At 41.4% G+C, this 27,492-nt stretch overlaps 2 protein-coding genes across 7 annotated transcripts in view; both read left to right on the top strand.

Moving 5' to 3' along the window:
• RETREG1 (reticulophagy regulator 1) overlaps nt 1–6,758 on the top strand; it is a gene marked incomplete at its 5' end in the record, with an annotated part of 66,468 nt that extends 59,710 nt beyond the window's left edge. For both annotated transcript variants that reach the window (XM_080339356.1, XM_080339357.1), the window contains 3 exons: nt 1,645–1,709; nt 2,843–2,969; nt 5,930–6,758. In XM_080339356.1, the coding sequence (XP_080195482.1) occupies nt 1,645–1,709; nt 2,843–2,969; nt 5,930–6,441 (704 nt within the window). In that variant the 3' untranslated portion in view covers nt 6,442–6,758. The remainder of the gene's footprint in view (nt 1–1,644; nt 1,710–2,842; nt 2,970–5,929) is intronic.
• Nucleotides 6,759–11,202: 4,444 nt separating this feature from the next.
• Nucleotides 11,203–19,807, top strand: ZNF622 (zinc finger protein 622). 5 transcript variants are annotated; one of them, XM_080340086.1, is made up of 7 exons: nt 11,203–11,256; nt 13,372–13,980; nt 15,837–16,091; nt 16,845–17,007; nt 17,774–17,886; nt 18,835–18,978; nt 19,588–19,807. In XM_080340086.1, the coding sequence occupies exons 2-7, from the start codon at nt 13,374–13,376 to the stop codon at nt 19,713–19,715; spliced, it is 1,410 nt and encodes a 469-aa protein (XP_080196212.1). In that variant the 5' UTR covers nt 11,203–11,256; nt 13,372–13,373; the 3' UTR covers nt 19,716–19,807. The 5 variants fall into 5 exon arrangements, 4 of the variants coding, with proteins under 4 accessions (XP_080196212.1, XP_080196213.1, XP_080196211.1 ...); XM_080340087.1 differs by having other exon boundaries at nt 11,221–11,252; XR_013921864.1 differs by lacking the exon at nt 11,203–11,256 and having other exon boundaries at nt 13,107–13,980; nt 17,774–17,968.
• The last annotated feature ends 7,685 nt before the right edge of the window (nt 19,808–27,492 follow it).

Raw genomic sequence — 27,492 nt, 5'->3', positions numbered from 1 at the left:
AGGAGTGCTAATGTATGTCAGATGTCTGAGTATGGTAAAAAAAAAATAAAATCATGGAAGACAAGGTGAGACTGATGGTTCTCTTCATACTTTATTAGATGTACTGCCTGTAGGTTTTCAGAAAAATCTACTCACTGTAAAATATGCATTGCTTATCTCTTGTTAGATAAGGCAAGCTTATCCAGGAGAGAGACTCATTCAAGAACAAAAATTGAGTACATAATACAGTTTTCAGTAAGAGACTGAGCTCTGTTCCAGCACCTAAATCCGCCTTCTTTTCACTCCCAACAGCAACAATAATTTCTTTTCTTCCCCAAATACTCAATAAGCATTTAAGAACTGCAGTAGGATTATAGCAACAAATTAATCAAAGTTTTTTGTTAGAAAGGAGAGAAATCAGTTTAGAACAAAATTTTGCCATCTCACCTGAAAATATTTATAGCACTGGAAAACTATAGATTTTCAGTAATAAAGCTTTTCAAGAAAAATATTTATACGCTTAGTTTGCTTTTTGTGTGTGCTACAGTTTTGGTAATTAAACCTTTGTGGTGTAGCCACATGATTTGCAGGTAGCCTGCCCTTTTTACTTAGTATTACATCAGTAAGATTCATATCTGCTTTAAAACATGCATTTCTTATAAAAGCCCATCATACAATGTTCCGTTCCTAGTCACAATGAGAGGAACCATCTGCATTTTCCCTTTCTCTTACATATGATGTTGTTGAAAACAGGAATAATGCATTGAAAATTTTCTTTCAAGTATTATTCTACCTCGTTCTACTTTTAAGTGAAACTGGCAGAGAGATCATTTCATAAACCAGCACTGGGAAGATGGTTGAGGTTAGATTTGTTCTTTCCTGCCTCTGACCCTCCAGTTTAATGTAACTCAGACAAGTTCCCTACCTTGCTTCGCCATTTGGGTTCCCCACATGGTTCATAAACCCTCATACTGGTACAAGAGAGGAAATAGCAAGTTGCAAAAATAGGCAACCAAGAATAATATGACTGTGTTTTTCAGCTTATGTTGGTTTAAAATATTCACGAGGCTCTTCTCAGACAGAGAGAGGACGCAAAATTTGTGTCTCTGTTCATCTGTAAGAAGCAATGTTCTACCAGACTTCAGAGGATGCTTTGTATGCGTATTGGCACGGAAATGTTGTGAATGCAGAGGGAATGGGTGCAAAGAAGAAAGCTTTTGTGAATGAAGATTACATGCAATTATCCAGAAAACTGCACGTTTTCATGTAAAAGTAAAGTGCTGGGATGGCTATGCTGCCTGCTTTAAGAGTATGTTACAACGGTGCATTGTACCAGCAGTGCAGTTTAAAAGATAGATATGTATTGCCAGGGAACATTATATTACGGTGAGCAACAGAGACTTCTGAAACTAAGCAAATAAATGTGTGGGAATATCTTCCAGAGCAATAATCCCTCTCCTGCTTTAGCTGCTGCACAATATATTTTGATAAATATCTGCCTTTCAATCAGCCTTTTCCCTTCACCTTAGTAGCATATTACGTACACGGTGTGGTGTCAACAGGTGAGAGTTCACTGCATTACACAAGCTGCGTGACTGAGAGCGCACACTGAACCTCAAAGTCTGTTGTCATGAGCAGGATAAAAGATATTTTCTTTTCTTTCAGAAACAGCAAAAACAAAACCCACAGAAGATGACAGTGAATTAGACATATCAGCCCTGTGTCCTAAGGTGACTTTTTTTCAGTTGGCCCTCTCTTGCTTTTAAAATCTGTAGAGATAACAGAGAATATCTAGACTACTGTCTCTGTTTTCCGTGGAAGACTTCAATCTGCCCAGGAGGCTGTGTTCCTGAACTAGGCAGTGTGCTTTAAAAGTGATTCATAATCTCCATCTTTAGGGTTATACTAATTAACTTATACTGCATTTGCAACTGCAGGCCTTCAAGGTAATGTTTTCTTTGACCTACTAAACTAAGAATGTGTTTATTTTTATTGGCTCGGGAGTGATTAAACTAGAATTGAATAGCAAAGGCATCTGTTTTATTTGCAACTGTGAGATTGCAGTTAGTCTGTATCGAATTAAAATATAAAAGGGAAACGTTCATAGAAAACCTACACAATTTGTCAGATACTTTTGTAATCACTTGTCTGATCATTCTCAATGATAGTGCAAATCAGTATATTATCTGTAAATACCTTTCTAATCATGTATGAGAACACTCTAGTACCTTCTTTCTCTCTTAATATTCTTAGTAATTTTCCATTATAGTAATAACACTAGTTCATATAAAAAAATCAGTTTTAGGTGAATTCTTATGCAGTATTTGATCAGCAGTGTATAAAGCCTGACTTTGACAGTGATAGCTTTGAAAATGGTTTTGTGTTCTGAAAAAAAAAATTATATCCCATGGAATAAAAAATTGTAGCTGACATAATTTAAATTGTTGTGTAAATTCATTAAGAATAACAGAATTTTTATTTAGCTATTTTTTGACTGTCTGATAGATAATGGGTGAGGGTTTTTTGATCCAAGTTTATGCATTTCTTTACATTTATGCATATTTTGTGTTTGCAGGCTCATTCTGCTTTCATTACAGCAGGATATAATTTTCAGAATGAAAAATCAGAATTTTCTGTGCTGCTTTAGTATAATACAGCTTTCAGTTATTACAAAGAGTGATGCTTCCCTTCTAAGTATTGTATATGCCTATTTTCATATTTCTAGAATTAAAGCTTAAATAGGAGATGATTTATATTGCTGTGACCTGTAAGAGGCTGCTTTCTCAGTATATAAGCATCGGCTTCTTGTCATGTGAATTTTTTCAGCATAAGAATACCATGTATGGGACTTTTTTCTATTTAGGTTAGTCCTGCAGTTGTTGCCAAAGAGCTGTCAGTGTCTGACACAGATGTATCAGAAGTATCTTGGACCGATAATGGGACCTTTAACTTATCCGAGGGGTATTCTCCACAGACAGACACATCTGATGGTATGTAATGGTCTCACTTATTTCATCAACGAATTGCAGTCATGTAAGCTACCTGAAAATTATTAAAGCATTTGAGGACATAAGTTTTTTGGGATGTTTCCCCCACCCCACCCTTACAATGAATTCAAAATTAATTCCAGTGTTTTGTATCATTTTGGATACATCTTGTGTAAGGGCTGTCCTCATCTTGGAAATAATAAAGTACATCAGTAAGTGTCTAAATAAATACATAATGGTGGGTAAAACCAACATATTCAGTAAGTGCCAGATTGAGCGCACTCTTCCACCAAAACTTTAAAGCAAGTAAACCATTTAAGATAGTACCAGTTCTTTTGTGGGTAAGCTATACAAATAAAAGTTGAGGAAGACAAAGTGAATACTTTCAATTGCTAAACAGCCAACTACAGAAAGTAGTATTAGGTTTTGGTTACTAGAATGCTGATGAAGACATCCAGCAGTGGCCCTAAGTGAGACATGAAGACTATGACTAGGAAAAGATTCGCCAGCACTTGTCTTGATCTTGGCCAGATCTTTAACTTCTTACTTTTCACAGACCAAGCTTTCACTTCACCTGAGAAAGATTAAGGGCAACAGTAATGTGGTGTAATCTCAGCTGTGGATTTGTTGTTCTGGTCATCTTGCATTTCTCCTCTTCTATGAAGAGTTATCTGTAAATGACTACTAGGGTGATATTACTTAATAACATCATACAGGCCAAATTAATGACTTAAATTATTTGGTTAATATTTCAAGTTATAACTAGACAGCATTGTACAATCACAGGATTGTAAATTGGAATGAGCCATTGTCATTCATCTAATCTAACCTCCTATTCAAAGCATATTCAACTTGGCTCAAGTTGCTCAGGGCTGTGACCACTTGAATTTTGAGCTTCTTCACTGGTAGAGATTCAGAAAGCTCCCTGGACAGCCTTTTTCAATATTTGATCACCCTCATGATAAAAAAGTTTCTTCTTACAGTGAGTCAAAATTTCCCATGTTCCAGCTTGTGTCAATTTACTCCTATCCCTCCACTGTGCACCTTTAAGAAGAGTGAGGCCCTATCTTCTCTATGCCTTTGCATTAGGTAAAGACAACGATGTGATTCCTCCCTTTGCCACCTTCTCTTAAGGCTGAGCAAAACCAATTCTCTCAGCATCTCCTCATATGTCATGTTCTCCAGACTCCTAATAACCATGCTGACTCTCCAGGGAACTCATTCCGGTCTTTCATTATCTTTCTTGTACTGGAGAGGTCAAAACTGAATAAAGTATGTGCACTTTTAGGTGCTGAATAGAGGGGGAGAATCCCTTCCATTGACTTTCTGTCTTCGCTCTTGCTAGTACAGCTCAGTATATGGTTGGCCGCCTTTGCTGCAAGGGCATACCATTGACCTGCTGTCCACAGGTCTTCTTCTTGAAAGCTGCTTTCTGTCTCACTGCCTCCAGTCTGTACTGCTGCACAGGTTATTCCATCCCAGATGCAAGACTTCACATTTGCTTTTGTTGAATTTCATAATGTTCCTTTTCAGCCTGTTCACTTCTCCAGCCTTTTGGTCTCTCCAAGGGCACCCTGCCCTCCAGAATATCAAATATACCTGCCCCAGAACAGTTCCCTTCTGCCCTTGAACTTGCTGAGAATGCGCTCCATCCTGTCATCCAAGTCATTTATAAAAACATTGAACAGTCTTGGCTTCAGTACCTTTGAGAGACACCACTAATAACCAGCCTCCAGTTGGACCTTGTATCACTGACCACAGCCCTTGGACCCTGGCAGTCCAGCCAATTTTCCACTCACCTTACAGTTCACTTACCCAATTCACTCACCGACTTGGCTGTAAGGGAGATGTGGGAAACTGCCTTAGAGGCCTTGCCAAGTGAAAAGTAAACAACATCCACTCCTCTCCCCCTGCGGAGCATTTCGGCAAATGGGACATACACACAAGCGCAACACCAGATGGGATGCGTCCAAGGACTGGCTCATCTCCTCTCAAAGCTCTGTCCATTTGAGCCACCACTCTGCATACAGCACAACCTCCTCATACCTCCTTACCTCCCCAGCCTGTTTTTCTTAAAGAAAATGGTGAAAATGGTGTACCAGACATTTTTAGGATTCATTTCCTTGTCCCTTATGAATGCTTCTATTGCTCTTTTTCATATGAAGTAAGTTCTAACTGATGATTTTTTACCTTCCCATTCAAATACTAGATCAAAATATTTCCTTAGGCTCATTTAGGCCTCTTCCACATGTCATGTAGTATGGTCAGTATATTTTACACATTTATAATAACAAATATCATGCCATTAATGCAGTCATTAAAATCTAATTTTTATTCATTTACATTCTGCTTTTTATCTTCCTGAAGATGTGAAACTGTCCTAGTCATCTGTAGAATTTCCATTTTCTGTTTCCTATTTAAAATAAACATTGACCAAGAAAGGAAAAAGTTATCAACTATGTCTTTACTTTGGTTTTATATTTTTATTTAAACATTATTTTTTTATTCTACAAGTGTTGTAAAAGCTTGTTATAGTTTTATACACACTTACATGTTTTTAATTTACATATATTGTGAAGAAAAATGTTTAAAGACCTGTTGTGACATTATACATTTTATGACTTCATGTGGCTGGCATATTTAGAACTGGCTGTGCTGAAGATTTGCATCTGTTTCATTCACAGCTGGATACCATTTTAAAAAGACATTGTCCTCAAATAATTTTCTGAGTTAGGTTGTGATAGTAGGTGACTTGTGGTAGTAGGTTCATGACCTCAAACCCATTTTATTTTAGACGTGAGACAAAGCTCCTCTGCATTAAGACTATGGAAGACCTCCTAGACTCTGGATTAGTAAATGTATTTGAAGAAAAGCCTACTAATTGCATTTTTACATTTGGCTGCTGTATTGGGGAAGAGTTTTGTGTTTGCTAACGCTGTTTCCTTCTGTTCGTCCTGCAACAGATTTAGACCGACCTAGCGATCATGAAGAAGCTTTCGCTAGAGATCTTTCAGAATTTCCCTCTTTAGAAAACGGTGCCGGAACAAACGATGATGATGACTCAAGCATTGGTGTGCCCATCCAGCAAAAGCGAAAAAACGAACAACCGTATTTCCAGGTGGATCATCCTTCCAGACAGAGCAAAGAGAGACCGTCCACTGCAGGGCTCTCCTTGCCTTTGACCAGTGACCAAACCTTTAATTTAATGAGCGGGATTGCTGGGGATGTCATCGCAGCTGCGGTGTCTGCGGCCATCAAAGACCAGTTGCAGTCAGCACAGCAAGCTCCCTCACATGCAGCGCCTAGTTTGAGCGAGGAGACAGACACGGAGGAAGCTGATGATTTTGAACTGCTTGACCAGTCTGAGCTTGAGCAGATTGAGAAAGAATTGGGACTTTCACAAGGCCAAGAGGCAGAATCCCAGGAAAAGAAGAAATCTTCAGGCTTCCTTTCAAATCTGCTTGGAAGTCATTAACCTGGAAATTGCAGCTGGTAACATAAAAGAAATAAAACACACACAAAAAAATCAAATGCAAAAAAGGAAAAAAAAAAAAAAAAAAAAAGGAAAATTCTGAGCTGTAAGCTTTAACTATCACTTTAGATGTGTTGTAATAATTTCCTTTATGCAGAGTGAATTAACTGGATAAATATCAGCTGATACTGATAGCTTAATGTTTCTGGTAGTTATACCTCAGTGTAATAGCATGGAAATGAATTATCTATCCACTGTTTGGTTGCAGATGAGTGTTGAAGGTCACTTGTTCAAAAGAGATGAGGGGAGGGTTTCTTTAATCTTTTTGCCAACCATGTATTTTGAGGTCCTGAGCCAAATATTCAACATCGGCAGTTTATTTACTCCTGGTTGCCAACCATGTAATACAATTAACGATTCACATGGCAAGAGCAAGTTATGAGAGGACTGCAATGAGATTAACTAAATCTCACCTCCTTCAATCATACCGAGAAGTATGAATCCCTGCAGTTAGCATTATGTGTAGTGCATCTACTGTATATGAAACACATTAACCAGCACAAATCTAGTTTAAAAATGTGTGCAACACTATCGAAGGACTTGATTTCATACTTAAAACCTTTGAATTGTTTTGGATATGGTGATGCATTTCCAAGTTTTTTTGCTGTTTTAGGCTTGTAGAGTTGTAAAGTGGCATGCTGTTTGACTGACCACCTGCTGCGGTCCTCGATAGAGTCTGGTCCTGGGCAGTATTGCCTATGTGAAGTCAGCCAACACATTTCTTATATTTAAGAGTTAATATCATGTAAACCGAACAATCTTTTTGGGAGCAGGGGAGGGTAGTTATTGTTTGGAATAGAGGTTAGAGGTTTTTTAAAAAAAAAAAGGTAAAAAAAAGGCCTTTTTTAGGTGCCACTTCCTTAATTCAAGATTCTGTGGGTTTTGTTTTATTTTCCCCCAGGACAGCTGCCATGACTTGCAACAAAAGTTGTGTTGCAAGCTGAATATTTTAAGGTACTTTAAAGTATTCGATGAGGTCATATGCTACAGAAGACGCTCAGAATCTTCTTCTTGGCATGTAATTTAAAACAAACAGAAAAGAGCTTGTTTCAATTATTTGCCAGTTTAAACTCCACACGTGCTGAGTCTGTGCCTTGGGGTCAGGTAACTTATTTAATTTTTTCTAGGGCTTTTTTGCTCACAAAACCAAATTGCAATACCAAGCAATAGTAATCAAAGAAATAGGAAGAAGTAACGCTAGGGTTTTTTTAAATGTGATGTAAACCGTTAGCAAAGTTGAGGGACCATGTCAGCTGCTACTACTACTACTCAAGTGATTTTCCATTTGCTGGCATTTGAAGAGGTGAATACTGTCATCTAGGACCCTCACAAAATACAGCAACAGATTATAAAAATCTCTCACCAACATATATGTGTAGGTAAATCTGTGTTTAAAGTTAACTCTCTTTTTTTTTTTTTTTGCTTTTGAGGTGAAAAAAATAGGCAAATGGCCAAAACCAATGTAGCGAAAGAAAAGATGGGGAGAATTTTTAACACTAGCTTTATTGTTGCTTGTGCTTTTGTGTCAGTAATGCATTATTGACTGTGTTTGCTGTCCTTTACTGGTAAAAAAGTGAGCCTGTGCCTTCATTATCAAATCCATTACGAAGTAAGTGGATGATGGTTATAGATCCCACAAGATGCAGCTTTTGAAATTACAACATCTTAACATTAAAAGCGAGTTTCTGGAAATGATTAAAAAAACATGGCCGTATCACTCCTACAGCATTGGTATCTAAGTTTCCTTTTTAGCTTCTGCCAGCCTGTCCTTTGCATTTGGAAAACAAACAAACAAACAAAAACCAAAAACCCAAACCCAAAACCACCACAAAACCCACGGACAAATATAAAAGATGCTTTTGCTGGGAAATCATTAAGTTTAAAGGGCACTTAAATTTCTCTGATGAGTGAAAAGCCTTGTTTCCTTGCTGCGTGTTTAGGACAATCTATACAGTTAGAAGAGAACAACTTCCAGGTTGCTGATGAAACTTGTTAGGACACCCAAACACCTGTGTGCTCCCTTGTACAGGAGCACTGGTGCCAGGGGGGGAACAGGGCTATGGGGTGGGGAGAGGCGGGAGGGCGCCGTCCATCCTTCACGGGCTTCTCAGCAGCGGGTTGATGGGACAGACGAGCTGGCTGTCGGTGGTGGCATTATAACAGCGTGCACTTTATTGTTGTTTTATGAAGAGTACTTGTGGCTATAAGAGTACGTAACGCAGGGGAGCTCTTCTAGAATAATAGATTAGATCAAGCAAGAAAAGGAGCTGGAGGAGTTTCTTTGACTTTTTGTACATGATCCATTTTCTGGTTTCGAGATAGAAAAACTGATTGATTTTTCTCCAGCAATTTTTTTTTTTTTTTCCCAGCAAGAAAAACAAAGCAAAACTTGAACAAGCAAATCACTAAAGTTTAGGGGCATAATGGTTTATCTGAGTGTCTTTAGAATTTTATTTTTCTGTTCTCATGGTAGTCGATTACATTCAAGCCCTTAAATACTGTGTCATGGGAAGAAGGTAATTCTGTAACATTTAATATTCTTCCTCAGGTAGTGGAAAGATGCTTAGTTCTCTTCAGGAAATTACCTCTTCCCTCCCAGACAAATGCATGTAAGAAACACTTTGCTCGGACACCATACATTCCACTGCCAGCAGTTTGACAGCAAAACACAAAGAAAACATTTCTCTCCTTTGTGAGATCACTCCCACACTGCCTTCAGTTGGAAATCCCTCGAGAAATCTTCATTACACTGTATTTAACAGCAGCCACAAAAGAACAGTTACTTAAAAATTCCTGTCACAACGCAGCGTATTTCCTACCAAGCACTGTTGTCACCTTCCCATCTTCCCAATCTGCATATGCAGAGAGAAGAAGAGCGAGTATGAGGCAGCACGTAGCTTTGCAATGAGCATTTGTTCCGTGGAAAGCCTGTTTGCATGCCGTGTCCAGTCTAAGGCGGTATGGACAGTGTGGAGGGCGTCAGTGGAGTGTGGACACATGAGAAAGTGCCCATGGGGTAACACGGGGTGTGATCTTGCCATGGGATCAATGCTGCTGGCGTTATCTCGTGCGCTCTTACCTGGTAGGAAATGGAGGATGCCATGTGTTTTTGCAGTAGCGCGGTTGAAACGCTCGCCATCCCACGCCTCGCAGGGGCTGCTTCACACACCCCCGCTGGAAGAAAGCAGCGTGTGGTAGGACAGGGCCTGTGGGATGCAGTTCTGTCCTTTGCACTCTGAAAATTGCCCCTTCTCTTAGTGACAGAAGTGATGGCCGTTTGATCAGTGGCCTTAGGTGTGCCAAATCCAGTGTAAAAGCTCCCATTTTTAGCACGCAGGGCTTTTCATGTGTATGTACCACATATCTACATGCCATTCTTCAGTTTGTTTGTGGAAAAAAACAAAACATTCTATGCAGAGGAGGGGAAATAATTTTAACCCAAAGTAATAGGTTTTGAAGAAATACTTGTTTTACTTGTTTTTTTGTTCGTTTTGCACTTTTTCCAGACTGTTTCAGCCTTCTGAACAAACTCTCTGTAGTCTCCATGTCTGTTCTCAGCACACGAGCAGCGTAACAGTCTGTAACCACCACCTGTCCGGGTAACCAGAAACTGGAAAATTACAAAATGTCTTTATTTAAAATATTTTGCAGCACTTTACCGAGCCTGATTACTATTTTGTAAACATGGAATTATTATATTGATTGTTTGTAAAACCATTTAATAAATACGTGTTAGTTTTTACCTTTCACCGTATCTAATGGTAATTTGTTCCCAAAATAGGGAAAAATAAACCCACAACAACAAAAAAACCCTCTTCATTGATGAGAAGGAGAAGGACTTGGGGGTGCTGGGCGATGAGAGATTGGACATGAGCCAGCAATGTGCACTTGCAGCCCAGAGGCCAATCGTGTCTTGGGCTGCATCAAAAGGAGCGTGGCCAGCAGGTCAAGGGAGGTGACTCTGCCCCTCTGCTCTGGCGAGACCCCACCTGGAGTCCTGTGTCCAGCTCTGGAGCCCTCGGTACAGGAAAGACGTGGACCTGTTGGAGAGGGGGCAGAGGAAGCTACAAAAATGATCAGAGGGCTGGAACAGCTCTGCTGTGAGGACAGGCTGAGAGAGTTGGGGTTGTTCAGCCTGAAGAAGAGAAGGCTCCAGGGAGACCTTATTGGGGCCTTTCAGTGCTTAAAAGAGACCCATAATAAAGATGGGCACAGACTTTTTATCAGGGCCTGTTACAATAGGACAAGAGGTAATGGTTTTAAACTAAAGGAGGGGAGATTCAGGCTGGATATGAGGAAGAAAATTTTTACAATGCAGGTGGTGAAACACTGTCCCAGGTTGCCCAGAGAGGCGGTAGATGCCCCATCCCTGCAGACATTCCAGGCCAGGCTGGACGGGGCTCTGAGCAACCTGATCGAGTTGAAGATGTCCCTGTTCATTGCAGGGAGGTTGGACTAGGTGACCTTTGAAGGTCCCTTCCAACCCAAACTATTCTATGATTCTATGACTCCCATTCTCACCCCGACGTGAATTGGCACCGAACAGACGCCCCAGTCCCGGCGGAGCGGCGGGAGGTGCCGCCTTACGGTGGGGGCGGGGCGCCCGGGGCGCTCCGCGGGGCCTCCGGGCCGCCAGGGGGCGGGCCCTCCTTGCCGGAAAAAGCGGCCGCTCCCTTCCCGCCTGGTGCTGAGCGGCGTCTTCCTGGTCGGGCCTCGCCGGCAGCGGTTCCGGGAGAACCTTCGCCTCACGGGCGGTGGGTGCGTGTCCGCCGGGGCCTGGCGGCGGGGCGGGCAGCGCGCTGCTCGGGGCGGGACGGCACGGCACGGCTGTGCTCCCCCGGGGGCGGCGGGAGGACGAGGCCGCGGCGGGTGGGCTGCGGGGCCCGGGGTGCCCGTTGGTCTCTCTGTGAGCCCGGTCTGAGTCACAGGCCCGAGGGCTCGCGGCTTCCGCCTGCGCCACGGCCTGTGCTTTATTTTATGTTGTTTCCTGGATTTAAGTTGTGCTGTCACATCTGGTGCCCCTGTAATAAGCACCTGCCTCTCAGTGAGGCCTTTCTGTCTTGTCTCAGCCTCGTGGGGATCGGCTCAATTTAAGTTCAAATACAAGTAGGTATAATCAACCATAATCAAGACCCTGTGGGGAGAACTACGTTTTTCTGGAAGGACTCGGCCGTGTCTTGGGCCAAAGGCCCGTGAGTGTCTGGGGTTTGCTGTGGGTTCGAATGGTGGGGGAAAGCGCAATGAGAGGTGTTGGCATCACCACGCGGGATTCTGCAGGTGCTTCTTCGGCTTTGCGGACCTTGAATTGTAGATATTATTTCTCTACTCACTAGTCAGCTATGAAGGTTTATGGGTTTTGATCCTCTCAGTTTTCTACCTCTTTTTATCTGTTTTTTGGGCCTTCTTTTTTAATCACCCCCAGGGTAATCTAGTGTGTAGTTACTGCCTACCTCTAATAGGCTGGATCAAACTGTTCTGTCCTGAGGTTTCTGTGAGGTTTTAATGGCTTACAACAAATGGGACTTTGTATCAATTGGTTTATGGCAGTAAAATACGTGTTTGAGCCAGAAGAGGGTTAGGGAGATCTGCAGGTGGGAGGGAAACGCTTCAGAGATCAATTGAGATCTTTCAGTGGGCAGAGAATACATTTTGCTCTGAAACAATAAGCATCTCTTACACTGAATGGTTGCCTGTAGTATTTCAAATAAAATGGTATGGCCATCATTTTCTCTTAATGTATTTTTTGACACTATAGAGATACAGATAGCACCAGGACTTAGGAGCCTGGTTCTACCAGGGAATGAGTGTTTCATAAAGGACCTTTCAACTCTTTGCCTATATATTTGTGTCTTTCACCACTGCTTCTCCCAATTGGTAGCTTCTGGGAGAGGCTGCTGTTTACCTGCTTTCAGACCGCCTCCTCCTCATGTATTATTTCTTTATTTTTTTCCAGATTAAACTGTATTTTTTCTAAATTAGTTAAAAGACAGAGGTGGCTTCAGTGGTCTCCGTTTAGAACATGCTTTTTTGCTCTTTGCTTTTGGAGTGTTCAAGAGAGTCCGTCAGCTTTGTTTAAAAAAAAGTTAAGTTTCATTGAGCACGGAAAAGAAAGGAAATGTGTGACTTTGGAAAGGACAGCATCAGTGATAGGTCACTGCCCTCCAGTTGTCCTGTGACAGCCCCAGTAACACAGCTCAGCTGGATGGTGGGAAGTGGACGAAGACTGGGGACAACAGTGCCTTCAAGTGCTAGTTCTGGGCATGACTGACTGCATCTCCAGACTAACAGTTCTGTGAGAGAAAGTGTTGCTGACAGTACATGCACTTCTATAAAATAGCTGAGAGGGGTTTACTCTTAAATGCAGTAACTTTTTTTCCTCATCTGATAAGGCTGCGGAAAATGGAAAATAAGCGTGAAAGCACGATTTCCCTTTTACCCTTATTTTGGAGCAATCACTAGTCTCTTCAAAAGCCTGTAGTTGGCAGAACATGAGTTTGATAAGAATTTTTAGTTTCTGATCTTCAGTAAAAAGTGCTGAGCTTTGGAAGCACCACTGCTACAGCTGGGAACCCTCTTGTCATGTGTCTGAGCCATGACAAGCACGGTGGGTGCTGGGTCCAGAGCTAGGGTGCTCAGAGGCTGCTGTAGTATGAGTGATCTCTGATAACAGAATCAAAGTCTTTTATATTCTCTTATTTTGCTCCTTCTAGTGCTGTTTGCTAATGCTGGTGTTTACTGAACTTAATTCTGTACAAGAACTCTATGTCTTATGCTGCCTTACGTGGCTTCAGTCAGGTTGGTGTATTTGGAGTTTTTTTGTGGCTGTTACTTATCTTTGTCAGCATGATTTTTTTTTTTTTTTCCGCTTTCTAGGAATGGCAACCTACACTTGTATTACTTGCCGTGTGGCTTTCAAGGATGCTGACATTCAGCGTGCCCATTACAAAACTGACTGGCATAGATACAACCTGAAGCGTAAGGTTGCTGACATGCCTCCTGTCACTGCTGAGAATTTCCAAGAGAGAGTCCTAGCGCAGAGAGCAGTAGCAGAGGAGCAGAACAAAGTCACTGCCACTTACTGCACGGTTTGCAGCAAGAGATTCTCCACCTTCAATGCCTATGAGAATCACTTGAAGTCCAAGAAGCACCTGGAGCTGGAGAAGAAAGCTGTCCAAGCTGTCAGCAAGAAGGTGAAAATATTAAATGAAAAGAACCTGGAAAAGGGGCTGGCCCCAGAGAGCGTAAACAAAGATGAAATGAATGCAGCTATTCAGCAAGCCATCAGAGCTCAGCCATCTTCCTCACCAAAGAAGACACCTTTACCTCCTAGTGATGCAAGTAGCTCTCCAGCTTCTATGGGAAGCGCCAGCTTACCACAGAGTAGAGAACGATGGGAAAAACCTCCACGGCTGCAGTGGTTTGAACAGCAAGCAAAGAAGTTGGCCAAAGAACGGGCGGAGGAAGAAGAGGATATGGAAGAAGGTAAGGCAGTAAGCATACTGAGAAGAGACAGCTTGGGGCAAGCTATGTAGTAGTTGGTTTTATCTAAAAGCCTCCTTCTGTTTCTGTAGTAGTACAGCATTTTCCATCATTAAAGGTCTTCCTGTTGATTAAATTTGCAGCTTAACAAAGGAGTTAAACTTGCAGTCAAGGTCTCTGTGTTAGTGTCTGAACTACCAGCTGTGCAAAATACTAATGCATGTGAAGGTTGCCGCTACAGTTACTAATATGAGCACTATTTCCCACATAAAATTCCAGGAGAAGTTTCCTTTAAGGGAAGCCAACATAACAGGTTACGCTGAAACTGCTTCTGAAAAATAGATGAACAAAAATCCAATCATGATCTTTTGCTGTTGTCCCATGAATCACTTTACTGCTCTGATGGGAGGTGGGAGTGGTTTGTTTTTGTTTTTTTCTGCCCATCAGGAGCAGAGGAGAAAGTTTCCTCCATAGGCTGACACTCTGTGGCACAGCTTCTCATCATATTGGCCTCTATAGTAAAATTGGCTTAAGAGTTGCCACCCCAACTGCCCGTTCCTGCTGCTTCACCCTCACCACTCGTGTGCATGGAGGTCCTTGTTGGAGGTCAGCCTTTCTTGGCACTGGAGTTACATTAGTAAATTAACAACATATTTTATACACATAACGTATCAAATCCTCTGAAAAGACCAGAGCTTCAGAATTCCTGCAAAAGGCTTATTTTTAACTTTGATGCTTTCAGTTCTGTAGTTTACAGTGCAGCTTCAAACGCATCTGTTGAAGCAGTTGAATAGGGTAGTTAAACTGCAGCAAGGGGGCAGGTGTGGATGAAGTGGGACCTACTGTGCCAGCTTCATTACTGAAACCATTATTACATCTGTTACAGCAGTTTTATGCTAGAGAAATGTCAGTTGCAGTGCAGGGAATCTCTTCTACAGTAGAAGAAACATATACCTCTGAACATGCATCTTAACATCTAAAGAACGAACAAGCTTGCACCTGTTTTGTATTAATGTGTTAGTCATAAACTGTAATGCCAAAATCTTGATAGGTTTCTGAATGTTAATTTTCCTTTTAAGTGTTTGCCCAGGAATGTTTTGCACGTGTTCTGTTAGTTCAGTGTCAGACTGTTAAAATTATTCAACTACATCCTACAGCAAAGATCTTGAATGAGCAGCCTGCAGCACTGGGGAGCACCATGTTCCCTGTTCTCTCACACTCTGTGGGCATTGCAGTTGGAAGGGGACCAGCAGGAGTAGAGGACTGGGAGATGCTCGCAGCCCAGATCTGAACTCCTTAAAAAAGATTTCTGGACCCCTCTAGCAGTATAATCAGATTACTGGTCCATTAATGAGCTCTGCAGTAATCTTGCAAATGTGTAAAAGTGTTAGTATATCTTGGTATATACTAACATATAACATAGTATATTTGTGACAGCTGGCTTTGTTGTCCTCTATTGTTAAAGATGGATGTGTGAACAGGAGTGTGTTTTCCCTCACTGCTGCAAATGAATATTTTCATGATTCTGACAGAGTTGAATTGTTTTTAATGAGCCATGTAACTGTTCCTGTGGTGAATTAAGTTTAAGGCTTCAAGACAGCAATAAAATGTTAATAGTTAAGAAAAATGGAGGAGGGGGGGCGGATATTGAATCTGCCAACTTTTTTTATGAGCAGACTTGAGCTTTGCTGTGCATAATACAAAGAAACATGTTTTACTGGCAATGATATATTCTTGCACCTGGAAATGACTGTGTGGCACTTAGCTCTGAGAATAGAAAATTTCTAACTTAATTGGGACTTGTTTTGCTTGGGAAAAGTAATTGTACAATTCTTTTTTTTTTAAACCTCCTTTGAAAGACTGGGAAGATATGGATTCTGATGAAGACATGGGCTCTGAAGAAGAGATGGAAAGTGTGGGAGAAGAAGAGGAGGAGCAGGCAGAAGCTGAAAGCACTCCTGCTGTTGGGGCCATACCAGTCACGGACTGCTTGTTCTGTCTTCACCATTCAAGATCTCTCACAAAAAATGTGGCCCATATGACGAAAGTTCACAGTTTCTTCATTCCAGACATAGAGTACCTTGTAGATCTCAGAGGACTAATTGCATACCTGGGTATGCCTGTAATTATTCTCTCTTTTTTTTTTTTTTTTAAATCAAGATAATTATATGCTCTTACTGCTTGTTTTCACTTATATATGACTTAAAAGGTGTTGGTGTTTTGTTGGGTTTTGGGGGCGTGTTTGTGTGTGTGTGTAAAATATGTTTGCTGTCTAGTTCAGCATTTTGATCATGGACATGACCATAGGCTTTCCAGAGAGAGAAAGAGAGAGAGAGAAAACCCACTGTGCAAACATGTGGGCATAGACTCTGTAGGTTTCACATAGTTTTCTAATTTTGAGAAAGTTGTTCAGCTAACATGAAATTTAGGACAAAACTCTGTTACTGATATGTGCATATGAACTGTCTTATCCTACTAATGAGTCATGTGTTTGTGTCATTGGTTTGCAGTACTTGTGAGAGAGATAAAAGCTAGAAAAAAATGTAACTTCCTTGAAGTGTACAACTAATGATGGGAATTAAATAATTTTGGAGTATTGGACAGAAAACTGTGTCATAAGTATGACATTTTTTGAGAATACATAGTGATCCATACCTTGTCCTATGCAATCTTTAAATGCACAGTCTTGTCCCTGATAGAGCCATGTGGTCAAGGCATAGGAGCAGCAGGGCTTTTCTGGAAATGAGGGGCTCAAGGCTCTTCCTTGGTCTCGCTGCCTTCAAGCTGGGAAGGCTACATCACAGAATTGTTAATTATTGACTGGGAGGCTCTGTTCAAACCAATGTAAATGTCAATGTTTTCTGCAGGAGAGAAAGTTGGTGTTGGGAAAATCTGTATCTGGTGCAATGAAAAAGGGAAATCCTTCTACTCTACAGAAGCAGTACAGGCTCACATGAATGACAAAAGCCACTGCAAACTCTTCACAGACGGAGATGCTGCTCTGGAATTTGCAGACTTCTATGATTTCAGGTGAGGATGCTTTCCTTTGAATGGAGCGCAGATGGAGACAAAAAAAGGACAGTTGAACATTACATCAGAAACTATTATTCATTCTTAAAATTTAGTCCTGTTTCTGGTTCTGATGCTTATTTTGTGTAGCTGTTTTACCACTTTTCTAGGTAAACCTAACATGATTGGTTTTCTTCTCCTGTGGCCACTCATACCAGTCCTACATGAAAATGTATTGAAATCTGTTTGGTATGTTTGCTGTTACCAAGTATAGATTTCAGTGCACCAGCAAAGATCATAAAAGGGCATAACTATCTCTTCATTACCTTTTAGGCAGATTGTAGGCTTAATACCTACTGTGGATTTTTTAAAAGTAGCTGGAGTTAAAAAGGACTGCTGTGATTTAGAGGCCACTTGATGAACTTCCTGTAATTTATCCTAAATTGTGTTTGTTTTGGTCAGAAATACATCCTATTCTGTTACGGTGATAATTGGATTTAGTGGAGCTTCTGAGAGTGCTTGTTTGGTAGCTGTGCAGAGCTGGTGGGCTACATGGTGGTGGCTTTTCACCATAATCACTGCAGAACCGTGGTGGGTTATAGAACTGGGTGGAGGAAGGGTGATCTTCAGCCTCTGTTCAGGGCAGGCTGCTACTGGGAAGAACTCTCAAACCAAGGCAGGTGAAACATGACAGTGATTGTGGCTTGCTGTAGCTGTGCATGGCAGTTCTTTTGTGCAGTGGGTCTGGGTAGCTGTGTATAAACCACGTCCTGCTACTCTTCCACAGGAGCAGTTACCCTGATCACAAGGATGGGGAAGATGTGGAGGTACCTGGAGAGCGCTCAGCAGAGAGAGAGTTGGATTATGATGATGACACCATGGAGCTGATCCTTCCTTCGGGTAGGTGTAGGGTTTGTGTTACAATGGACTTACTCTGTATTTCTCGTTGCTGCAGCTGTTATCTGAAGCACAGGGTATCATGGTAAGTGTTTTTGTTTGGGAAGGGAGAAAGTTATTTTACATCTAAGTGTCTTTGGGGTTTTGTCCTCACCTTCCATTATTTTCTCTACCAAGTCTGAAGACCCGTCTGTCATTTTATACAAAACACTTAAGTAGTTAGGCAATCTGGGAACTCGTTGTTGTTTTCTAAATTCAACTTCTTCAGCATTAATGTATAGGTAGACTGGGGCAGGGGATTCTTTTGCCCACTTTACATCTTTCTTAACCTGTGACTCACATGGTATATTCCAAGAGTTTCCATGTCTTGTTTTTATGTAACTTGAAGAGGCTATAACTTGGGTAATCTACTGCAGTTTTTTTTCAGATTGGTAGTTTGCAACTAATTTAGTAAACTAGTTCAGTAAAATTAATTTATTTAAACAACTTTACTCTTGCCCCATGTAGCATTTGACACCCTTGCTTGCAATTTTTTGTTTTGGTGTTTTTGCATGAGGGGACTCCAACCTTTTCATTCTGAAAAGTGCTGCCAACTGTGTGGTTACAGAAGATTTCCTGAATGTCAGCAAGTTACCCTTGTTACTTGAAACAACATTGCCTCTCTGCTCGTTCTTCTAATTAAACTTTTCTGATAACTGCCCCTTTGTTATCTGAGCTGCGGTTCCCTGGAGCAACAGCACTCTTTGAAGAAAAAAAGCAAGGTAGAGTGCAGCACAGTACCTCTTACAGGAATTACATTGGGTTTGTAATAGTCCTAAAGTTTTTCAGGTTCTGGGCCTTTTAATAGTATGTCTATGCACAGGGATTTTCTGCCGTTTTCACAATATGCTTGACTACTGCATTTCAGAAACTGCTTTGTTATGTATAATAGATAACCCCTTCTCTGAACAGGTGCAAGAGTGGGTCATCGTTCTTTAATGAGATACTACAAGCAACGCTTTGGTCTGTCAAGAACGGTGGCTGTTGCGAAAAATAAGAAAGCAGTGGGTCGGGTGTTGCAGCAGTACAGAGCTCTGGGCTGGACAAGTCAGACAGGTAAGTGACAATGTGAGATTTTTGCAGAGGAGGAGGTTCTAGAATGTCATCACTGCAATTAGATGGGTTGAATTTGTTTCACATTTGTGGGGTTTTGTGCAGCGGTTTGTCTTTCAGTTCCCTTTCATTCCTGAGAGCCAAGCAGAATAAGTTATAGGAAGCTGTTTGTGTCTAAAATCCACGGCAGCTTCTGTGCCAGCCCTTCAGTTCATTCATGTTTGTAATATTTGGTGACTTCCTGAGACTTGTTGGTTTCTAGAGTTATTATCCTTTCTCTGCCTGCCAAAACCACTGCTTTTGCTATTTAATAATGTAACAGAAATCATGCTTTTTCAGTTGGGGAGCAGCGGTGTGCTTAATACCTGCTTTCGAAATCAAAGAATCACACACTGTAATGTAAAACAACCTTTTCCCTTGATCACAGTCGTGGGTGTCTATAGAGGGAACTGGCCTTTCCCAAGAGAAAAGCAAAAAGAAGTGTGGCGGTATGGGAAGGAAAACATACAGCTAACTGCTGATTTAAGTGGACAGTTTAGCTGGTTTTCATTTAAGCAGTAAGTTATCTTACAGACATTTATCCCTCTTTCTCTTCCTCCTCTCTCCTTGAAGGGGCGGTCTTTGCTCAGAAGCGCGATATGCAATACCTGCAGAGGATGAAGTCAAAGTGGATGCTCAAGACAGGAATGAGTAACAATGCTACAAAGCAGATGCATTTCCGGGCCCAAGTCAGATTTTGAGTTCCCAAGATTGCTGCATGCAACTGGTGTTGGGAAGGGGGATTTAATGGTTTCTGAGTCAAGGGTTCTGTTATTAAAATGGACCTACCAAATGAGGATGTGTATGCTGGTGTGCCTTCCTGTCTGTGAGAAGAAGAGCAGGGAGTTTGTCTCTTCCAGTGAAATGATGATTGACTTAACTTAAATATCTTAAATGGAATATGTGGCAAAGTAGTCATGGCTATGAACAAAGATGCATGCATAGTCTTGCTGCCCATCTTTATGCAATCCGTTTTTGTGGGGCAGTTCTGCAAAATGGTTGAGGCCAAGAGGGGATGCTGGATCTGAGAGCCTGAGATGGATTGTACGGAAGGTGTTCACTTGTGGTGCCAGATGTAAGTTCACTGGGTATTTAGGACTTCTGGCTGGCACTATTGAGGTGAAAATGTGGGATGAGAGATTCCGGGAAGGTTAAGTGGGAATTGTTTGAAGAAACACACTGATGGAAAACGTAATTCCGGGATTAATGTTGTCCTCAGAAGATGACTGCTTGCTTTATGCTCCAGCTCAGGGCTGGATTAGTAACTTACAGTGTAATTGTTTTATGTTGAATTTAATGAATTTTCATAATCTAAAAACTGTTCAAAATTACCGTAACTTTTAGATAAATGTCAATACAAATTTCTGATGATCTGTTAAAGATTTCGTGATTAAAACCCTGAAGTTACTGTTGATGTCAGCTTTTGTTGTTCCCATTGAGTACTGGTGTTTCATCTGATCTTGCTGAAGGAAAGTGACCCAAGATGTGTTGGCTGAAGTGGAGATGTGTGGAGTGAAATGTTACAGGCAGTTGGAGAGAAAACTTGCCTGTTAAAGAGCTGAGGCAGCAGCTCTGGTGTTGGTCCTGGTATTGCAGATGTTAAACACTTCCATGACCTCACCAGTTCTTCTGACCTTCATGTAAGGAGGTGAGCAGTTCCAGAGAAAGGTGTGGGCTGGCTCTTGAAGCCCCGAGCTGTACTGTGCTGAGCACTGAGCGTACACCATGGGAAAATCACTCCCTGTGTGTTCTTTGTGAAGGCAACTGCAGCTGGGTGCAGTCAAGTTGCACTTGTGTGTTTTAGGATTACTCTGGATTCCTTAGTAGTAGCTTTCATTGGCACCATTTTAATGTTTTCTTCCTCTCCTGTGAATGGTGTGTACGTAGTGTCACTGGGAGTGAAAGTTTGTCAATTATTGCTGTGTTTTGACTGCTTAAAATAATCTGCTGAAGCCTCTCTTAAGATGTAAGTTCAGAAAAAGTAGTGCTGTTGACATATCAGCATTTCTAAAGGAGTGACATATTTATAGAACTCCTAGGAAAGTGATCATTTTACAATGGAGGTGCATGCTGTGTATTCTTGTGTGGATTGTCTGTGGTGTTTTGCTTTTCTGTTTGGTGGGTTTTATTTTTTAGTAAGTTCTGCCTTGGAAGTTTTTTTGTTGTTCCTACTTTTACTGAGAAGACAGAACTTGATCGGTAATGCAGGCTATAGATTTGACACAGTGTTCTAAATGAGGTGACTAATACCTTAAAAAGGTAGATTTGAGCAAAGGGAAAACTGAAGCAGAGAGAATTTTTTTAAAAAAAAGGCTGTGTTCACATCCAAAATCTTAAACTAAAGTTGGGTTGGTGAATGAGTACCTCCTTTTTCCTGACAGGGCAGAGTTACTGCTCTTGTGTATCCATAGCTGCATCTAGCCTATGTGTGAATTTGTTCTGGAGGGTTTGCTCTGGGTTATTGGGCTTTACTCTCAAAGTTGGAAGTAAGAGATCTCCTATCAGCTGTATGACTCAAGCTATGTGAATCTTAAGACATCATATCCTTTATTACACTCATAACCTGGCCCAAGTTGCAGTTACGGTATGGATTCCTAGCACTGAGGGTATGGCCTGCTTGTATTTGTCAGTCCTCAGCATGTGGCCCTTGGGAACTGTTTATATCTTTTAAGTTAGAGATTATTATAAAAGGGTCTTCCACTTGTGGGCGACTTACATTGTCTTTACACACAGAGCAAAATGAAATGCCACAAAATGTAGAAGTGGAAGAGTTAGACTTCTTAACTACAGTATTAGCTTGAAGCCTGTTGAACTGGCTTTGTAAACCAGTATTAGCAGTGAGAATCAGAGCAATGTTCAGCCTGTAGCTTTGAGAAAATGGTCACGGAATGTTTGAAACTTACCTTAAAGACAAGACAATTATCCTGGAAAAGTCTTAGGCATAATCAGGTATAGTTGCCAAAGTCTTAGAGGCAGGTGTTAAGGCAGGTAGGTTAGTCTTGGCAGTGAAGGCAGAAATACAAAGAGATAATTGATCCAGTGACAAATAACTTAGAGTCTGTAAGGTTCAGGCTGAAGGTGCATGGAGTTTGCTGTGCTCTTCAACGTCAAAGGGTGACTGAAGAAAATTACTGTTGCCTGTGCAGACTTACTCAAAGAAGCCAGCTGCTTATGAAAAGATGGAGATTGCCTGAATTTCCTGGACTGTCTAATTCAGAAATAAATGCAAGTAAAAAAAATGAAAATTGGTAGTTACTTGGGGAGCCACAAGGAAGCTGAAGGAGGCCATTTGTGTAGTGTGCACCTATGAGTCTGTCCTGAACTTCTTACTGCAGTTCAGCCAGAAGAAAATGGAGAGGTATGGAAGCCTACTACTATTTTAAAGGACAAGTTTTAACTCTAGGCTGAAACTGAGTGCCTTGGAAAACCAGCAGAGGGCATAAGAAAGCTTTTCCCAGAATTATGTTTACTATGAGAATAAATGAAATCTAGTAAGAATACATTCATACAGAATACTGGTAGGGTGAGAACACAAAGCTCACCACTAATATGAGTTAAGATTAACACTAGACTTCTGTGAGATGAAGTGCTATTAATATCTTTCTGCAGGTATGGGGAGAGCAGTGCTAGCAAAGGGTGGCTGGGACAAATATGCAGGTTGTCTCTAGAGTGTTCAGCAACAGTGCTACAGTCTGCACAGCTTGGAGTTAACTCCAGCTGTGTCAAAGCATCTGAGAGTGTCATTATTAAACATGATTCATAGTGTTATAGTTTAGTCTTTTCCTCTTCAACCTGAAGACTGTACAAAGGATAGCTGAGGGCAGTTTTTCATTTCCTAAAGGAATTCCAAATTAAGATGGTTCCCATCAAGGAGCTGTGTTTCCAGCTATGACCTAGGCTTGTGCTTGTGTTGCCCTGCTCTGACCTTGTGTTTTCTGCCTCTTACAATCAGAATGAGAAGAAAGTAAAGTCTAGAGAGAACCATGTAGATTTGAGACAGTGTCTGGATATAGTGAGTACTCTGGGGCAAGAATTTCCTGGTGTGGTTGTAATTCAGTGGATGTGCTTTTCCTGGAGGAGGAGCTGATCCCTTCTCAAGCTGCTGCATCCATAGTAGGAAAGGCTGTGAAGAAGCAGAGAGAAGGTCTCCCGTTTTGGATAAGGGTGGCGTTCCGCCTGCCCATCAATCCAGTAATACCTGGATGTTGAAATGGTCCTGATGCTGCGTCAGGCGTTGCAGAATGAATCAGCAGAATGAAAGAATTGGCAAAGCTGATAAGAGTACATCTGCCATCCCCTTTTGGAAGTAGTTCTGTTTTGTGCACTTACGCTGTTGAAAAGCAACCCAAGTGGTACTAGAGGGAAAAACCTGGACCCATTATTGGGAAGGGATGGGCTGGGAAAGAAAGAGAAGCACACAGCTCATAGAGTAGCAGAGACACAGAGCAAAGTCAGATACATAAAACATTTTAACAGCTTATTACGGCAGATTTCCAAGTCAACAAGTAAAGATGAGTGCTCCCTTTAGGAATGTATTATTGATCCCTAATCAGTTTCCACAAGGTAGAGGGCCTGAAATGTGATGGAGTCAGACTATTGCTCAGGTAATATCTGATGCTTGAGGAGCATCTGAATGAGGTTCTTTGCTACCATTTTTGAGAGTTATTTTTGATCTGTTAAAACTGAGGCATCCTGTGCTAGTGGGCCTCATCTGCTCAGTATCATGATCTGTAACAGGTGAGAGGTTAGAGATAAGCTTTAGGGCACATCTGATTGAAAATTAAAAATATATCTTAAAAGCTTTGAATGCTGCTGGTTACTGAAAGCAGAGTAATAAGTGCTAGTTGAGGCAGGAAGCAAGTCAGAATCATGCTTCTCTAAAAGTCATCAGTGCTTCCCAGTGTAAAGTTATGTGACTCTTCCCAAAAGCAAAAAGGGATCATTAAAGAGGTTTTTCAATGATGTCTTTGTAGAGTTCTCTGATGCAAGAAAAAGGGTTGTCTAATGTTAAGACATTTTCTATTGTTCATTACACTTGTGTTGAAGTCTTATTTGCTTCCAACTTTAAAGGTTTGTTTTCTTTTTTTCAACCTTATCTTTGCTGAGAATCTACAGTGGTAAATTCAAGAACCATGGGTATGGAAGTAAGAGGTTTGTTCCTCCTGCATTGTGCAGGAGGAACAAAAGTGAGCATGTACCAGGACCCAGAAGTTCATATTCACATAATCAGATGACTTCATACCTTAAAATTCCTTTCTTGAAGGATCCTCAGGAAACAAGTCTGGGTGGGAATTAGTAAGTAGTCTGAATATTACTTAATAGCCTGAATTAGCAGCAGCAAATGCTTTCATTAAGGAGGGGTAAGAAAACCTTTATGGTCTCTAGAGCTTGTAAGAAATGTAAAGAATAACCTAATATTTTACAAAATGAAATTTGTAGCAAGATACATTTATCATTGGAGTGCTCCTTTCTTTATTCTTCCAGCTCAAGGAGACCTTTCTTTTTTTTAATTAATAATTAAAGTATGTCTGGAAGATCCTGCTAGAAGTTTATTGAGCCACTTGGTTTTGTAAATAATCATCAGACCAATAGAAGTTGCATTTCTACAACAAATGTATGAGCCAAGCACCTCAAACATTGTGTAAGTGCTGCAGGACAGGCCAGCACTCAGCCCTGGGGACATTTTCCAGCAAGCTGGGAAGGAAAAAGGAGCCTTCCTGAGCACACACCCTGTGGCACGTGGGCTGCAGTGCTCTGGGGGCATCTCAGGCTCTGCAGCACACTAAAGTCAGGCTCTGCAACACGTGCAGGTGCAGCCCTAAATACCTGCTGAGGCCCAAATGCGGTGTTCTTCTCATGGTTTCCTCTGTTATTTGTGGTTCTTTTAAAGTAGAAAAGAGGTTTTGCTTGTAAACCTCAAGGCTGATTTGTCCTACGTTTCTCCACCTCAACCAAATCCCACCACACAAAATTTCATGTTTCTTATCCCTTCCCATGCCTGTTAATGGCTTGGCAAGGTTTGTACAGTCATCTGTAGATATGTTGGCTTTTTCTGTTTTTTTTTTCTGGTCTGGGTGGCTTTCCATTCTTAAATTTCCAGTCTTTGCAGACATGAAAGCAGTGTGGCTTTCCTGGGCAAGTTCTGCCTTTGGTCTTGCACAGTTCTGCTACATTAACAACCATTAACAGGTAGGGCAACTATGTGTTTGCTTATGACATGCACTGAAAATCTTCATGAAATATTCACTGAAGTGCTTCAAAATGCTGATGTTTTCTGGCATCTTTCGTAGGTGCAGTGATACCCAGCTTCCTTAATTCCTTACAATCATGGTATTTCAATAAATCCTGTGACACAAGCTGCTGTGTTTTAACAAAACTATACTGATGAAGTGCATACTTTCAAAATACAACAGATGAAGAATTATTTTGAAGTTTTTGGTTTTTTTCCACTAAGCATTAACCAATACCTTAAACTGGCCACAGACCAAGGATAAACCCGTACTATGATATATGTTAAGTTGATGTGGCACCCAAGTGCCTAGTAGAGTGGTGTCATCTTTCTTCATCTTTAATCTAAGACATTTGCCAGCTGCATCTGCTTTCCCACCAGCAGAAGGTTCATTGTCCCACAGAGAAGGGAAGAGTGACCTGGAAGGTGCAGAGGTCTGTCCATCATCCTCAAATGGTTTAGAGATTGGCCAACCGGTGTTGGTAGAAGCCCTGCAGTTCATTGTGTAGTCTATTTTTGTTTGCTTATTTTCTGCTTCGCTCAACCATGCCTGCCATAGCTACATGAGAGAGCATCTCGAGCTTAAGTGTCTCCCCAACTTTGCCAACACCTGAGTCACTGTGGTTCTTTCTGCAACACAGTTCCTGACAGAAAAATAGCATTTTATAGCAGGGGTAGGAGCAGTACAATCATGGCTTAGTCCTGTAGCCATTTACAGAGCACAAAGAGAAGATCAGGTGGCTCAGCTGAGGCCATACAATTCTCTAGCAAAGAGCTACCAAGAACTAATCAACAGGATCTAATGCAATGTCTCACCTTGCCCGAGGGTCTGGGTACCTGCCTTCAGCTGAAATCCAAAGCAAAGCCCTCTCCTGAGAGCAGGTGCTTTTCAGATAACTGACCAGAACTGATTTGAACATTTAAGTGCTTGCAGGAAGGTACCTATCTCTTAATTAATATGCTGGTTGTTCAAATTCTTTGTTACTAGGCAGTTAAATATAGAAATCAGCCAGATGCCTTTGAGGGTTTATTTTCAATGACTCGATCTTTCGGCCCCATGAATCATCCGTCTTTTTCTGTACTGTGGCGTAGCTCCAATAAGTGATCCCAGCACAGCCATTAAGAATAGCTGAGGTACTTTGGGTGGGATTGCAGCCAAAGCTGTAGGTGCGTACCTAAGTTACTCAGGGTCATGTGCGCAGGAAATTAGTGCCAGAAACTGCAATCAGCCCACCTAAAACATTTATCATGGCTCAATGGCAAGATCACCTGGACTTAGGAGGTCACCAAGCAGACCAAGCATTGAGTAGTGTGGAAATCCACCTGTTCTTACCGACAGTTAGATACCCTTGCACTGTGCACTTGCTTTGCTGCTGCCCTTGTCACCTCGTTTCTAGGGCATATCAAGCTCCTAGAACTCAGTAGAATAGCCCCAAATCTGTGCTTTGTTCCCTGACACCAGCCCTGTTAGGAGATCAAACTCCAAGTAAAGTAAGAGAAGCCCTTTGATAACTCCAGTTGACAACCAGAGGAAATCTAATAGAAAAATACTTTTTTACATGTTTTTTTTTTCCTGCAGTTTGTGTCAGCAGGACTGGATCACCTCTCGCCTTTTCCCGTGCCCACTTTAGTGAGGTGTTCCAGCATGCAGGCTTTTTAACTTCCAAGGCCATTTATATTCCTACTTGTGACAGCTGCAGCTGTTAACACCAAATCATTCAAGGAGAGAGAATAAATAAATCCCCTGGTATTCCGTATGGTATTTTACTGGCTCATTGATTGTGAGGAAATAATCCCATTTTGATGGGCTAGGTTGCTTGATGTCCAGGGGCAAGTGCAAGAAGTCGCCATGCCTAGGACTGAGGATCACACAAATGCATTAGATCACATCAGGAACATGCAGCCCAACTGTGCCCCACGTGCCCACATGGTCAGTAGCTCTCATGGACCATTTTCCCATAGGTTTTTCAAATCATCTCACAAAACAATATCATAAGATAAACCAGCAATGGTTCCCTTGATATATTTGATTAGATCTCATTCTGTGTTTTTGTCTAAAAGCAACACTACAAGAGTAGTTGATGTGCTTTCCTCCCCCATTAGCATTCCATCCTTGCTAAGACCTTGCCCCTTTAATAAATCCTTGTTCCTCAGGGTTTTATTGTGTACCAGTTACATCCGGGATGCTCCTGAGGTCTGCATGGCAAAGGCATTCATTCTTCTGGGCTACTATCTCAAAGGGACTCTCT

The sequence above is a fragment of the Nesoenas mayeri genome (assembly GCF_963082525.1).
Source record: "Nesoenas mayeri genome assembly, chromosome: 2".
In the NCBI taxonomy this organism is placed as follows: domain Eukaryota; kingdom Metazoa; phylum Chordata; class Aves; order Columbiformes; family Columbidae; genus Nesoenas; species Nesoenas mayeri.
The sequence above is the reverse complement of the archived record's forward strand: the minus strand, read 5'-3'. Positions and strand labels throughout refer to the sequence as shown.